This window comes from Selaginella moellendorffii, unplaced genomic scaffold (assembly GCF_000143415.4).
Source record: "Selaginella moellendorffii unplaced genomic scaffold, v1.0 SELMOscaffold_32, whole genome shotgun sequence".
Taxonomy (NCBI): domain Eukaryota; kingdom Viridiplantae; phylum Streptophyta; class Lycopodiopsida; order Selaginellales; family Selaginellaceae; genus Selaginella; species Selaginella moellendorffii.
Genome location: NW_003314293.1, coordinates 1,515,086 through 1,529,867, shown reverse-complemented (window position 1 = coordinate 1,529,867; position 14,782 = coordinate 1,515,086). Strand labels below are relative to the sequence as shown.

The window sequence follows — 14,782 nt, the reverse complement described above, 5'->3', positions numbered from 1 at the left end:
ACGGTGTTCCGAAATGTTGTCCCAAAGTCCCAAATGGTGAAAGGGAAGAGGAGCAGTCCTCTAGTGCAGTGACCAAGGATACGGTCACATGGTGAGGAAGTCCCAAAGGATAGTGGCACTTAGAGGTTGGGCTTGCGGGCCTTGATCTAGTGGTAGTGTGGGCGAACACGGCCATGGACAAAAAGGGACTTGGTGGGGACTGGAAAAGAGATGTCGGGGAAGGCTATTCCCCATGTCTGCGGGCATCCTAAGGATGCTAAGGAGTGAATCTGGGATGATCACTCACGGACGGATGGCCCAATCTTTGAGAGACAGGACTATGATGCAAATGGTGTTGGACCACCGATGTGACCAAGGCGAATGGGCATGGCCTAGCGTAACGGGCTGGTATGTTGGTGGTACCTTGGGGTGTCGATCATGGGATCAGACATATGGAGCACTTGGACCAAGTGCAAAGGTTGAGTGGCATAGATGCCATTCTCGGGGCTAGCAAGCCCTAAGTCCTAACTGGGACTTATGGAGGTTGTGAATGAGACTCCTCGAAGTGGTCGGAGGTGCGGTTAAGTGACTAAAGTAAAATGGAAAAATTTTAGTCTCTTACAACTTGGTATCGAAGCTATTCTTTAGTCCAACTCTTATTGGTGGCCAAATATATCACCACTTGTATTGGAATTGGAAGGTCCTATGTGTGGACCTATCCTCGAGGAGTAGTCTGTCGAGAGGACATGGCTCTCCACTCAAGTTCATGCGTGAACTTGTGCACAATGTGGTGGATGGAAAAGGGCCAGTAAGGGAACAACTTTGGGATCTTGGGAATAGTATAAGGTTTTCCTCAGAGAGTTGAGGATGTGATCCAGATGAGCGTTTGACTTAGCAAACTAGCTATTGTAGTTGTGGTAAACAACTATAATTGGGATCACGGGAAAGATAGAGACTCTAAAACAATAAGGGAGTCACAAGGTTACCCTCATATAGTTGAGGCTAGTGCTCATAAGTTTGAGACCAGAATTGATAACTGTGGGAAGTCAAATATGAAAGAGGACACAAGTCCTTAAAATGATAGCTAGGGCTACCTTTAATAAATGCTGGAACAACCCAAGGAGTTGGGGGTGTACTTAGAAGATGAGTTGGTATGCTCATCATGTGGACAAGTGGTCATAAGAGGCAAAAGGTTGCCCCTAGAGAACAAATCAAGTGTCGGAGTAACACTTGCAAAGACGGTCCTTGTGAGTAGGACATGAATACAAGGAGTTGTATTCTAGTGAGCTGACACCTCAAAAGTAGGACCTCATGGGTCGTTGGATTAACAAAGTCCAAAAAGTTTGATGACTCTAATAGAGTCAAGGAATAATCCTAAGGGATTTGGACTGAGGTGTGTGGTGCCCCACGAAAGATGGGGAGGATCTTGAGATCCAAGCATGAAAACCGTGTGTATCTCATTGATGGCAGAAGGTGCCATGCTAAAGTTGTGGGAAAGAGTTTCTCGAAAGAAATCAACTTTGACACAAAATTGTGCATAAACTCTATGGTGCAGTACTAATGGATAATTGGCATAAGAGACAATCATATTGGTCTTGGCAAAAAGACCTAGACACAAGTAAGAAGTGTCATAAAGGTAGGCTCGTGGAGCCAATGGTGTGGAGACACCAAAGGTGCTAAGGCGTGCTGCCTTGAGGTCAAGTTGGCGGGTTCATGAGAACCCCATCTAAAAGAATCCCAATGGAAATGGGAATGGCATAGCCTAAACTAGAAGGCATGCGGTTAGAGTGTGGTGACCCAGATAATGATGGAGGTGTGGAAGCACCAGCAATGAGTTATAGAACTTAACTATTAGGCAACTAAGCAAAAGGTGCAAAATAATTCATTAAACTGGTAGAAGGCAACTACTTAAGATTTCTTATTGGGATAAGAAAGTTAGATATACCCTTATAGAGGATAAATTGCTTATCTTGTGATATAATAAGTCAATGTCGAAAAGGGGAATCCTCATTGTCAAAGAGGCCATCATTGGGACACCCAAACACTCTAGAACACCAGAAGGTGGTGTTTGGTGTCATGAGGGTAACGGATAATGCCCAAGGGACAAAATCCCTAGCAAATGATGGATAGGAGGTGCTATCCAAATGTCCGAGGTTGCGGTGACGGGAGAAGTCTGTCTACCCAAATCGGACAAAGCCAAAGACGGGATTTTAGTGGGGCTAGTGATGGGCATATGAAGGCCCATAAGTAGCAACGGTAATCCTAGTATGTGGGATTACAAGGTGAGCAAACCCGGATTGAGGAACCACTCCCTAGGCTGTCGAGTAGGTTCATCCTTATGAATATTTGCCAAGGCATGGTAAAAAGTGCAAAGCTATCTTCCTAATCTGGAGGAAAATAACCAATGGAAATGTATAAGGCCAAAAGGCAAGTAATATAAGGATAGAACCGAACCATAAGAATTGACAGGCATGACCAAGGGTGGTTATGCCAATTGGGAGTGAAGAATCAAGTGGGTGCTCAAGCATGTTGTTACTAGCGACCGGGATGCCATGAAAAGTCTAAAGCATGGGATTATCCATGTTAGACTATATGGCAATTAGAAAGCTTGTGAAAGGAGAGACTTTAGCAAGCTAAGGAACAGAGTTCCTTGAACGTTCCTCCTAAGTACCTAGACGTCAAAGTGTAAATGGTTTATAGAGCGCACGAAATCAGAGTGGCGCAGTAGAAGCATGGTCTTGAAGCTTGCCGAGAGGTGAGGCTATCAAGGTTAGGGAAGTAGTTCCCGAGTGTTCAAAGAGAGGGCTTTGAATGAAAGTTGATGGTTAAGGACTTTCACACTTATGCATAAACCATGTTACGGTGGTCGAATGACTTGCTAAGTGAGATTGGAAAGTCAGGGGAACAAATACCCTAGTTGAAGGAGCCAACTTCAAAGGGGTGGCCCATAGGGCCAAGCATGGAGGAGTCCATGCATGATCACAAACTTGTCAAGTGAGAGGACTTGGCAGTGCGGAGGAACTAGGTTCCTAAGTTGTGATCTGTAGCGCGCTTTAAGTGTATGATGGTGCACCAGCATGGGGAGTCACGCCAGGCATCCGGTGTGATGCCATTTGTAGATGCATATACGGAGGTTGGGTTCGAGTCCCGACACTCTAGTGCTTGGGTTCGAGTCCCAAATCACTAGGGCGTGGTGATGGTTTGGAAAATGAGGACACTCATTTTTCGGTGGTCATGAACTCTCAGTGAGACTGGTTTGGGCACACCGCCAAGCAAGGGATGCCTCGGAGTCGTGATGCACGGTTAAATTGCTGAGTGTGGCTCGGCATATCTAACTTGAACCCTTTGGTGCAAGTGGCACCAAGGACGTGGTGAATGAGATGGGGACACCCAATCTCAGTTGCTATGGACCCTTGGCCAGAAGGGCTAGCTTGGGTGCACCGCCAAGTGTGGGGGATGCCCTCGGGGTCATAGTGAACAACTTAAAGATCAGGAAGACCTAATACCTATTGGCAAACCTGTTAAGGTGCCAAGATGAGATCACTCGGTGATCTTGTGGCTAAATAGGGACAAGGTCCTTGTGAGGTTAAGGGATAAAGTTTCAAGTTCAAAGTGTTGATTGGAACTATTGATGAGGGTGTGGCTTGGTCAAGATGACCAAGTGGGAAGGACACCTAAGGGAAATGAGATATATCAATGCAATGAAATAGTGAGTCCGAGGAAAGTAGTCTCTATAAGAGACCCATGGGAGGGTCACAAAGTTGGGCTGTGGATAGAGCCCACAGTAGAAAATGTTAAAGAGACGTACTAGAGGTGAACACCCTTTGGACTTGGCGAAGCAAAGTGTTTGCTATGGAACCAAAAGGATACCTCAAGAATGCAGGTAGCAATCCTATGTTGTTAGGTGCAACAATCAAGGATAGGAGGAAAAGACTAGTGGCTAAGAAAGAGCCATGGGAATCAGGGGAAAGAATCCAAATGGCAAAATTAGGCCAAAAACACTAATGTATTGGGTGCTAACAGATTGTGGGAAAGGCAATGTTTTCCCAAGGATGGATTCCCAGCCGCTCCGATTTGGCGAAAGTGGAAGCTCCAAGGGGGGGAGCAGTAAGGTAGCCAAATAATAGGGCTGCGGGCAGCCCTAACACAATTTATAATAATTGGAACTTAGTGCCAAAGGTGGTACGATATCGAAGAGAGGATGAGGGTGCCCTCAAGTAAAGAACTTCCTAGGATGGGGAAGTGGAGTTGCACCATGTGCAATGTAAGGTGTTGGAGACACCTAGGAAATTGACTCTGAAAAGTCAAAATCAAAAGTTCCAAAGTGCAAAGGTTATGTCGATGGAATCTGAGACTACTCGAGAATGAGTAGTGGAATTGAGTTAGAGAAGGTCTCTAACGGGTTTAGCGAGAACTGAACCAATAAAAGGGAGCAAACCACCCCAGGTGGCCGAATGAGTCTCTATGTTGGAGAGACTATGCTCCTTAAAGGATGGACAAGGCATGGTGAGCCTTTGGTGTCAAACCATAGACAAGCATTGGCTGGGTGCCAAGGATGGAAATGGTAACACCTGTGGGTGTTACTTTATAAAAAGGGTTTACCATTCGATGAGGACATCGAACTTCGTCTATGGGTGGTGGAGTTGTGAGACACAAAATTCCTAGGCCCCAAAATGGAGCCGGAAGGGTGCCACGTGGTAGTGGCCGAAGCGAAAGCCAAACGAGCATAACACGTTTGGACTAAAAGCTCCGACTTGAAAAGGTCGAGAGTGGGAGTGGAACTCCCAACGAAGTGCTCGAGGAATGAGCACGAAGTGAGCAATAAGCGAGGCTCCAAAAAGGGACCCAAAAGGACTAACACATGACACGTGGAAGTGTCCAAGATGGACCCGAGTTGGGGTCCAAAGTGGAGTCCAAAGTGGAGTCTGAGATGGAGTCCGAGATGGACCCGAGATGGAGTCCGAGATGGAGTCCGAGATGGACCCGAGATGGAGTCCGAGATGGAGTCCAAGGTGGACCCGAGATGGACCCGAGATGGAGTCTGAGATGGACCCGAGATGGAGTCCAAGATGGAGTTTGAGGTGGACCCGAGATGGACCCGAGATGGACCCGAGATGGAGTCCGAGATGGAGTCCGAGATAGAGTCCGAGGTGGAGTCCGAGATGGACCCGAGATGGAGTCCGAGATGGAGTTCGAGGTGGACCCGAAATGGACTCGAGATGGAGTCCGAGATGGAGTCCGAGCTAGACCCGAGATGGACTCGAGATGGAGTCCGAGATGGACCCGAGATGGAGTCCAAAGTCGAGACTGGGACCGAGACCAGGACCAAGACCAAGACCGGGACCGGGACCGAGGCCGAGACCGGGGCCGACACCAAGGCCGAGGCCGAGATTGAGACCGAGTCCGAGACCGAGCCCGAGCCCGAGCCTGAGCCCGAGCCCAAGACCGAGACCGAGTCCGAGACCGAGCCCGAGCCCGAGCCTGAGCCCGAGCCCGAGTCCGAGTCCGAGTCCAAGTCCGAGTTCGAGTCTGAGAGGGTGAAAGCCCAAAGCGTTCATCTCCCAGACCCTGGGGGGTTTGGTGAACTCCAAAAGTATAGTAGGGGGAGGATTGCAGTGGAGCCAGTTTGGCCAGGAAAGGCCGGTTTGGCCCAGGAAGGCTGTACCCAGTGTTAGGTGATGAGCTGCTCACTGGGAATTCCAAGACTAAAGTGAACACAAACCGACAAGCGGGGTAGCTTGGTGAAGTGTTCAAGAGCCAGCTCTAGTTCCCCAGGGAGATCGACTGGCCGATGCTCCCAGTCCAAGTGTGGGTGGCACTACCTACTTGGATACCTGGTGTGGCTCAATGGAACCTCGCTCTAAGCCCATGGCTAGAGCACCAAAAGGCAGAAGGTGGGGAGAGTACCCATGAGGCTTGCGTAAGGCCACGGTGTTCTGAAATGTTGTCCCAAAGTCCCAAACGGTGAAAGAGAAGAGGAGCAGTTCTCTAGTGCAGTGACCAAGGATACGGTCACATGGTGAGGAAGTCCCAAAAGATAGTGGCACTTAGAGGTTGGGCTTGCGGGCCTTGATCTAGTAGTAGTGTGGGCGAACACGGCCATGGACAAAAAGGGACTTGGTGGGGACTGGAAAAGAGATGTTGGGGAAGGCTATTCCCCATATCTGCGGGCATCCTAAGGATGCTAAGGAGTGGATCTGGGATGATCACTCACGGACGGATGGCCCAATCTTTGAGAGACAGGACTATGATGCAAATGGTGTTGGACCACCGATATGACCAAGGCGAATGGGCATGGCCTAGCGTAACGGGCTGGTATGTTGGTGGTACCTTGGGGTGTCGATCATGGGATCGGACACATGGAGCACTTGGACCAAGTGCAAAGGTTGAGTGGCATGGATGCCATTCTCGGGGCTAGCAAGCCCCAAGTCCTAACTAGGACTTATGGAGGTTGTGAATGAGACTCCTCGAAGTGGTCAGAGGTGCGGTTAAATGACTAAAGTAAAATGGAAAAATTTTAGTCTCTTACACTATTTTATCCCCATTTATCCCCTAAAGTTCCAAGGATTTATGGTGACAGTATATCCAAATCTTATCCTATGATTACATGCGCTACAATACTCCAGCAATAAAAGTAAAAGTAATGTAAACAACCAAAGGGAACCACTCAAAAAACGATCTATAGGGGTTCAAATATAAAGGGAAATGGTCCATGAATAAGAGTGCACCCCTTTTTCTAATCGGTTAAGGGTCTTGGGATATTTAGGGTTAAGCGTCCTTGGGTTTGAATAATACTAAGCTGAGTGACCTCCTAGGAAGTCTAAATTCAAGTTCCGGCTGGGCTCGACCCGAGGGGTAAGGTGTCAAGAGAATGGGGCTCTCGGGAGAGCTGTAACTCTCAACTTTCATTCATGAAGGCATGAACTTGTAGGGAAGCATGGTGGATTGTAAGCAACCAAAGGGAATGACTCAAAAGATGATCCATAAAGGTTCAAATATAGAGGGAAAGGGTTTTGGGATATTTGGGGTTAAGTGTCCTTGGGTTTGAATAGTACTTGGTCATGGGGCTCTTGGGAGAGCTGTAACTCTCAACTTTCATTCATGAGGGCATGAACTTGTAGGGAAGCATAGTGGATTGTAAGCAACCAAAAGGAATGACTCAAAAGATGATCCATAAAGGTTCAAATATAGAGGGAAAGGGTTTTGGGATATTTGGGGTTAAGTGTCCTTGGGTTTGAATAGTACTGGACCATCTTGTTAATGCTCACACTACAATTCCCGAATTCACAATGATGATCATTGCTAAAAATTACACCTAGAGTAGTGTCTCAAAAAGAAGTAGAAAGCTATGATGCAGCCTAGGTAAATGGTTACTAGGCAATGTTGCAACAAAAAGCCATCGAAGCTCTACCACTACAAGATTGTGGCAAGGCTTTTGCATGAGTGGAATCTGTAATGGAGGAGACTATTGCAGCTATGACTTGTGGCAGGAAGAAAAAGATCCCAACTATTATTGAGCTTGATCAAGCACTAACATCAATTATTACACCATCTCCACTTATAGCAGGGCCCTTGCCCTTCCCACGGGCATCTGTAGTGGCATCTTTAGTTCTAGTTGTTGCTTCTCAACTGGGAGGAATTTCACCTAGCAATTTACAACAAAGTGTTCCTTTTTCTTAGGACACCCACCCCCGGCACACTTGTTTGAGCATATTTAGGCACTTCAACTCTTGGTGACTTGCTCTAATGCATTCCATGACCAATTGGACCAGTTCTCTAGACTCCAACCCAACTCTAATGCTTTCCCAGCATCTTCTAGTGACTAGGTGTAGCATGTGGATTGTCCAATTCAGTTGGATCCAAGTGCTTTTCTCGCAAGATCAGAGTCTGGTAATTATAGAAACACTAAGCTCTAACCAATAAACCAAAGTTATTCAATACAAACAGTGCAGCGGGAAGTTGTAGTAGACTGGAAGGCCAGCATTGAGAAGCCAAAGATGTGCGTGCTCAACACACTCGAGGAAAGCCTGGAAGTTGTTCTCGTGAGAACCAACAGACCTCATCAGAAACTTTTACCTCTTCGTGCAAGTTGTATCTGCAATTTGGTGGCTTGAGCGAGATAAGATCGTAGAAGAAAGGATTGTCGCGAGCAGCTTGCAGCAGCCTGTCCCACTCGTCATCACTTGGTCGATCGAAGAAGTCTTCGTCGATGCCCCAGACAGACGTTTCTGGATCCCATCTATACGGCCCTTCAAGCAAGAACCAATGTAAGCAGAAGTATGTGGAAGCCACACCAAAATCACGAAGAACCAACGTACCCAAGTAAGTATACTTGTAGATAGTAAGGATTGTTCTTTCCAGCTCCTGCAAATGCTCCTGCGCCAGATATTTCTCTCCCTTGCTAGCTTGCTCGGCATCCTCGCCATCCAGATTTTTTAGTTGCTCTCGCAGATACTTGAGAACGGGGCTGCAGTCGTTCTGTAAGCCATTTATCGAGAGATCTCAGACAAGCTTGAGGAACAAATGTTTCCTCTTACCTCAGCAATGTGGCGAGAGAAGAATTTGGATTCAAAGACCTTGTCGATCATTTCTCGCATCTCCTTAAGCATGGCGCTGGAGCACGATTCCAGAGGAGTCGCAGCGGCAACGAGATCCAGCAGCTCCGCTCCCGTCACCAAGCAATCGTCTCGCTTGAGGAACTCCCGCACACGGTTCTTGTCGTGGCCGAAGAAGCGCGCGAGGTAGAGCAAGGCCACCAGATAGTAGAGCTCCGAGTCGTTGATCCTGGGATTGAAATGCCCGTCGTCCCCCCGATACGCATCCAGGCACCTGCCGATGCGAGCTTCTTTCTGGGCGACGCAGCAGAGCTTACGGAACATGGAAAGGACAAACTCACTGCTGGTGATACGCCCCAGCGATTCGCGTTGAAAATGCACCACCGCTGACATCGCATGGGGGTTTAAAATGATTGGACGGTCGGATGCCCTCCTCGTTCAACGGCTGCGATGGACTCTCGATGAGTTTTACCACCTGATGACATGGAAGTTCGTCAACTATACTTAACAACGAGACTGGCGTTGGACAGGGGAAACGGCAAGGTAGCTGGCATGTACCAGTTTCAAGAGTCTTTTCAATCTGATTGTAGCAAATGACGCAGAAAACCTACGGGAGCTCAGGGACAACCAGGTGGTATATAATATTTCTAAGTAAGAAGATCAATGGCATTTCGTTGCAGTCGATCTCCCCACTGTGTAGTATCCCTTTCCGTTTTGTTCTTCGCCATAGGTACGCGATGGATTGATCGCTAGCGCTGGCGCCACTCGATCGCGACTCAGCTCGCGAGACAAAAGTTCCAGACTCTTTTGCCCATCTCCCTCTCTCTCTCTCTCTCTCGCTCCCTCCCTCCCTCCCTCCTCTCCCGAGAGAGAGAGAGAGAGAGTTCTCGCACAGCGTGATGAAAGCCGAGCTCAGAGAACAATGCCGAGTTCAATCTACAACGTGGAGATTTTCATCACCTCTGGAGTTTACGTGGTTAGCTGCAATGATTCCTTTTAAAAGTCACTATAATCCTCAGTTACAATCCTCTCTTATTTTTTCCTTGTTTTTCTGCAATGATTCCTTTTAAAAGTCACTATAATCCTCGGTTACAATCCTCTCTTATTTTTTCCTTGTTTTTCTTCTTTTTCCAATTTACACGACTGCTGCTGCTGCTGTCTTAATGTACACTACTGCCTGTCTCTAAAGAATGAATGCTCTTTTTTGTTTTTCCTTTTTAATCTCTTTTTACGAAAAACACTACCTCAGGGAAGAGAGGCGCTCCCATTTCCACAATCACATCAAATCCACGCTGCCACTGAACGCTCGTTTCCGGCGGGGTGAGGCCGGCCCCTCGTCGGCGTTGGAGGCCTTTGGACGTTAAGTTCCTGGATGGATCGAGAAGAGATTTAGAACAAAACGAAAATGCCAAATCACTCTCGAGGCTTACGTGCATCCATGTATCTTCGAGTTGATGCTCCGGGGACGACTCGGGGGACGTGACGGCGGGAGGAAGAGGATGGATCAGCTTTGGCACAACAACCAGGTCTCTGCCAAGAACCAAAATCGCCCCAGCGTTATTTGCTGTGCCTGGAACCATCGAAAGAGAGCGTTATGTCATTGATAGACGAGATTCTACTATGTCTGCTCACCGCAGTAGTTCGTGGCAGAGAATAGAGTGATCAAGTGCCCCTGTGCAAATCGCTCAAACCCGTCCATCACGCACTCGTGTGCCCGCACGATTAGTTGTAAGTTGTTGTTCTTGCAGAATTCCATCACCCTGTCAGGCTGAGCAAGGAGAGGAAGTTAGCGACCGCTCGGACAGGAAGTAGCTGGCGGAATACTTACTCCGAATGTTACTAGGCCCGGCCCCCTTGCATTTGGCCGGAGACCTTCTACACTGTCATTCTCGGTCGGATCAGACCTGCTCGTAAGTGTTAGAAACAGCAAAGTAAAAGAACAAATCGAGGTCTACCATAACAAATCCATCAGTATAACGGATCCTGAATCCATGGAAATGGGCCGCTGTAGGTTCTCGATTTGCTCCACGTGATTTATGGACCTCCCAATACCACCGTGCATGCAGATGATCTTGTCCTCTATCAGTGCCGCTAGAGGTAACCAGTTGAAGAGTTGGTTGATTCTTTGCCACGTCCATATTCCCTCGCGCTCACCCTGCCGAAGATGTCTATATCAATAACGAAAAAAAAAAAGACATGGTGAGTACAAACCATGCGCTCGATGCACTCAATGCGAAACCCAAACAACGCATTGATGTCAGCAGCCTCATGATTCCCACGAATAAGATGTACATTCCGAGGGTAGTCAATCTGTTCGGAGAAAACTATAAACAAGAAACCAAGAGATTACTTCATTGAATGGCACACCTTCAACGCCAGAAGCAGCGAAATTGTCTCGAGACTATGTTGACCACGATCAACGTAGTCACCCAAAAAAAGGTAGTCAATATACCTGTAAAGAAGTAGAAGTAAATTAGAAGATCGTACGAAGCAAGGGCCTAGAAAAAAACCCACGTTATATCCCCTGCTGTTGAAGGAGACCCGTACTCATCAAATAACCTCATAAGATCTCCAAACTGCCCATGAAGATCGCCAAAAATCTTTACGGGAGCTCTCACTTGAAGCACAGTGTTCTCCCGTTGGAATACCCTCTCCGCTTTCTCGCAAAGTTCCAAAATTTCGTTAACGTCCAGAAAAAATTGCCTTCGTACTGGCGGCTTCCAACCACGTGGTTTCAAAAGATAATTAATCACCTGTTGGAAAGTGAATATGAGAGAGAGCAAAGACAGAGAAAAGGAAAAAAGAAGAAACCTTTTTCTGGACACCAATTTCTGACGTTGTTCGGTCCAAAAGTTTTCTGGCTGCATTCGCACTCTCGGGAGTGCCATAGCTTACTCGGCGCCCTTCATTTTCAAACTGATCAATAGATAGTTGTCTAACCATACCACCCAAATTCCCTCCGGATTCTGCAGCAACAACGACCTGCAAACCACTCGCAGTTGTATTAGTTTCAAAATATTAAAGTAACCTCTTACCGCACGATGATAAAGTCTCACGCCAGTCTGTGGGGTGTGATTCATTGTCGAGCTTTCCCTCTTAGCTCCCTTCGTTACAGGAGAGGCTCCACTGGTTGATGCATCTGCTCCACCATCTCTTTCGGGACTCCCAACCTCCCCATTTGCTTGACGCAGAGCCGCTACTTTGGCCATAGTTGCACTTATTGCTTCGGCTTCCGCTGCCGAAGCTTCTACCAATGATTCCACACCTTTCGATGTCCTGAAATTCAAGATTTAGATCCTACAGAAGGAAAACAATGTGGCGCTAGTCTTACCGATGATCAGCAACTGCATTTTCGGAACTTATGTCCATCGTCATATCGCCATTGACGGGGCCTGCCACAGGTTCTTCCATCACAACAGACCCGTCAGACGAAGGCGCTGGCTTCCCCTGTCCATCGGTTGCAGGCTTTGCAGCAGGTACAGACGCATTGGGAGCTGCAGTTGCGGCTATTGCCGCAGCTTGTAGCGCTGCCGGTGTTGTCTCTGCTGCCGCCAAATCCTCCGCAACCAATAGATCATCGAGAAGAACACCTGTAGTGTTTCCATGAAGAAGTTGTCCAAAAGAACGGTCCAAAAGATAGCTTACCTCCTCTGAGTCCACCGTACAAAAAAATCAGATCCCCGACCGCAGCTGCTGCATGGCGACAACGTCTTGTAAGCTCACTGGAAGCATCTCCACCAGCGGCATCAGCACTATAACGTCCAGTTCTAGGACTCGAGACAATAGATTTTCTATCACACCAAACTCCAGCTGCGGTATCTAAAACTGCAAAATTGCATTCATGTTAAATTCTATCTCAGACTAAAAGCAAATCCAAACCTGCAACACTAGATCCATCCTCAACCATCCGGCCACCACCTAAAGCGCCTCCCGAAACATGCAAACGAGCATTTACAAAAACCTGAAATGGCGTTGTTACCAAAGGGCAAAAACTGCTCAAGTCAATCTTACTGCAGCGTGCTGATACCGAGGGGAAGGCGAAACACCAGGCGCAATAGCCCATTCCCACCTCCCATCCCGATGTTTGGCAAGACCAAACGCGTTAGCAATTGGCTGCCACAAAAAAACGGTAACACCTTGTATTCTTCTACCGTATTAACTTACCACACTACTGGCATCTCTTCCACCACAAAGCAGCAAAAGACCATCTGATCTCGCGCTAGCGGTAGCATACCTGCAGGGAAAGCCATTAACAAGAGAAACTAAAAACATAAAAAAGCTTCATTTACATGCATGGAGGAGGACCATCTCCTTCAGGTTCTAGCCTTCGCCATTCGTAAGGCTTGGCTGCTGTGTCTAAAGCCCACACGTCAGCTAAAGGCCGCTTGCCTGCAATTCGCATGTTCCAATGTTACCTCGACATAGCAGAAAAACCGCAAAGTTGCTTACCGTCGTTCCCTCCAATACAAAGGAGAAATCTCTGTCCTACTAGCGCCATAACGTGTCCGTACCGAGGACCGGGACCTGGGCCTTGGACAACCACCCTGGAACAAACCATCCACATCAGATATTGTGAAAAAAATCTAAACGACTGATCGAAACCTGTGCCATCTGGGTCTTGCTTGTGTAAGGTCAAGAACATGAAGATCTTCACTAGAAACTCCAGCGGGCCCGATGCCACCCTGGAGTCACAAGCAAAAACTTAGTTCGTCGGAAAAGCTCGCATATAAAACACAAAAGTTTGAACGCACTTGAATCACAACCATCGACCCAACCGCTGTAGCAGCATGAGCAGCACGTGGAGACGGCGGCTCTCCAACGGCGTTAAGTCTGCACGGCAACACAAGAACATTCTTACTCGGGAAAAGAAAAAAAGCAAAGAGAGCGTTCGTTGTCACTAACCGGCTCCACTTGTTTGAAATAATGTCAAAGCAGTGAACGTCGGCAGTCGCTCCAGCCAGCCCTGCAAGATCACACACAAAACCATGAGAAAAATCCCGAAAAGCAGCAATCACATCGGATTACTACTTATGCCAGCATTTCCAGCGGGTGGTGGAGTCGGAGCTGCGGCGGAATTCCCCTCGAGAGCGGTGGCACCACCGAAGAGAATGAGCCGGGGGCCGATATACCCCGCCGTGCCTTGCTCCCCCACCGCGGCCACCGAGGTGAGAGTATGCCCACACCGTGGCCCGGGACCATCTTCCTTTTTTTCTATGATCGCGTTCACTACCCGATAGCTGGGAGCCGGCCTGGGAGGTCTAATGAACGCTGCTTGCTGTGACTGCTGCTGTGCCTGGTCTGGAGTTCCTGGCACTGGAGCCTGCTGGGACGCTGGATTTTGCTCGTCCTGTGAGGATACAACAGGAGCAGCTGGTCGAGGAGGCGGCGGTGGCGGTGGCTGCGAAGAAATCTGCTGAGGCTGCTCGAGCATAGCTCCCATGCTGGCGGATTCCACCTCCATGGTGATAATCTCCAGCTCCTAGCGCTAAAACCCTCCTCCTCGTTCTTCTCCTCACCTTGGCCACGGATTGCCGCCTCTAGGCAGCGCCACCACATCCTGTCCAGCGGCCGCCGCGGCGAGCCAAATCCTCCATCAAAATCCCGGAGAACCTAGCCGCGCTCACCTATCTCCAGCCCTCACATTGCCTCCACCGCACCATTTTCCCCCCGAAGATCTGCGCTGCCGCCCTCGCGGCGGAGGCGCTCCCAAAATCCGCGAGAAATTTCCACCCCGGGAGCGCTGGATTTCACCCGCGGCAGCACTGGCGCATTGCCTAAACCCTAGCTCGCAGCGCCGGGGATCGACCTAGATGGATCCAGAGGCCAGCAACAAAACCTGGATTCGCCAATCGCTGGGGAGATTCCCACGCCCTAGGAGCTCCCGCGGCGCGGCGCTAGATCGCTCGTGGATGCGCCATCGTCCATCGCGCGTTCGCAAAGCCGCCACAGTGCTCTACTCCCCCCACTGGTGTTTTTGGGACCTCCGTAAATTTGAGAGGCCATACGGAATTATACCGTACTTTTGTACACCTATATGTCAACCCTAACACCAGGCTCGAACTCGTGACCACTTTTACCCTTGGGGAGTTTAGTGGGGATATTTTTTTTCGTTGAAGGAGGGCCCAAGTGACCAACTAGACCAGCACAAAGGCACATAGACAAGGAAAAGCTGCCGAGAGACTAACGCAAACTTAAAAGCTCTCGCCTACTTTATCTCTATCTTTCTTCCATCAAGCCCCGGCTTTTAA

General features: G+C 48.6%; 2 protein-coding genes across 3 annotated transcripts; both read right to left on the bottom strand.

Annotated features, from left to right (window-relative positions):
* Nucleotides 1–7,913: 7,913 nt before the first annotated feature.
* On the bottom strand, nt 7,914–8,927 carry LOC9638348. The gene is made up of 4 exons (XM_024681775.1): nt 8,517–8,927; nt 8,298–8,457; nt 8,056–8,228; nt 7,914–8,006 (listed from the first exon to the last, which is right to left on the bottom strand). The coding sequence occupies exons 1-4, from the start codon at nt 8,925–8,927 to the stop codon at nt 7,914–7,916; spliced, it is 837 nt and encodes a 278-aa protein (XP_024537543.1).
* A 588-nt stretch (nt 8,928–9,515) lies between these two features.
* Nucleotides 9,516–14,560, bottom strand: LOC9650007 (serine/threonine-protein phosphatase BSL3). 2 transcript variants are annotated; one of them, XM_024681868.1, is made up of 21 exons: nt 13,560–14,560; nt 13,437–13,497; nt 13,286–13,364; nt 13,137–13,216; nt 12,984–13,078; nt 12,824–12,923; nt 12,699–12,768; nt 12,546–12,647; nt 12,414–12,495; nt 12,180–12,359; nt 11,866–12,124; nt 11,570–11,810; nt 11,346–11,516; nt 11,049–11,287; nt 10,902–10,986; nt 10,746–10,844; nt 10,490–10,689; nt 10,363–10,438; nt 10,167–10,302; nt 9,965–10,104; nt 9,516–9,902 (listed from the first exon to the last, which is right to left on the bottom strand). In XM_024681868.1, exons 1-21 carry the CDS (start codon nt 13,993–13,995, stop codon nt 9,816–9,818), a joined length of 3,018 nt encoding a protein of 1,005 aa, XP_024537636.1. In that variant the 5' UTR covers nt 13,996–14,560; the 3' UTR covers nt 9,516–9,815. The 2 variants fall into 2 exon arrangements, with proteins under 2 accessions (XP_024537636.1, XP_002976889.2); XM_002976843.2 differs by having other exon boundaries at nt 13,563–14,560.
* Between the last annotated feature and the right edge of the window lie 222 nt (nt 14,561–14,782).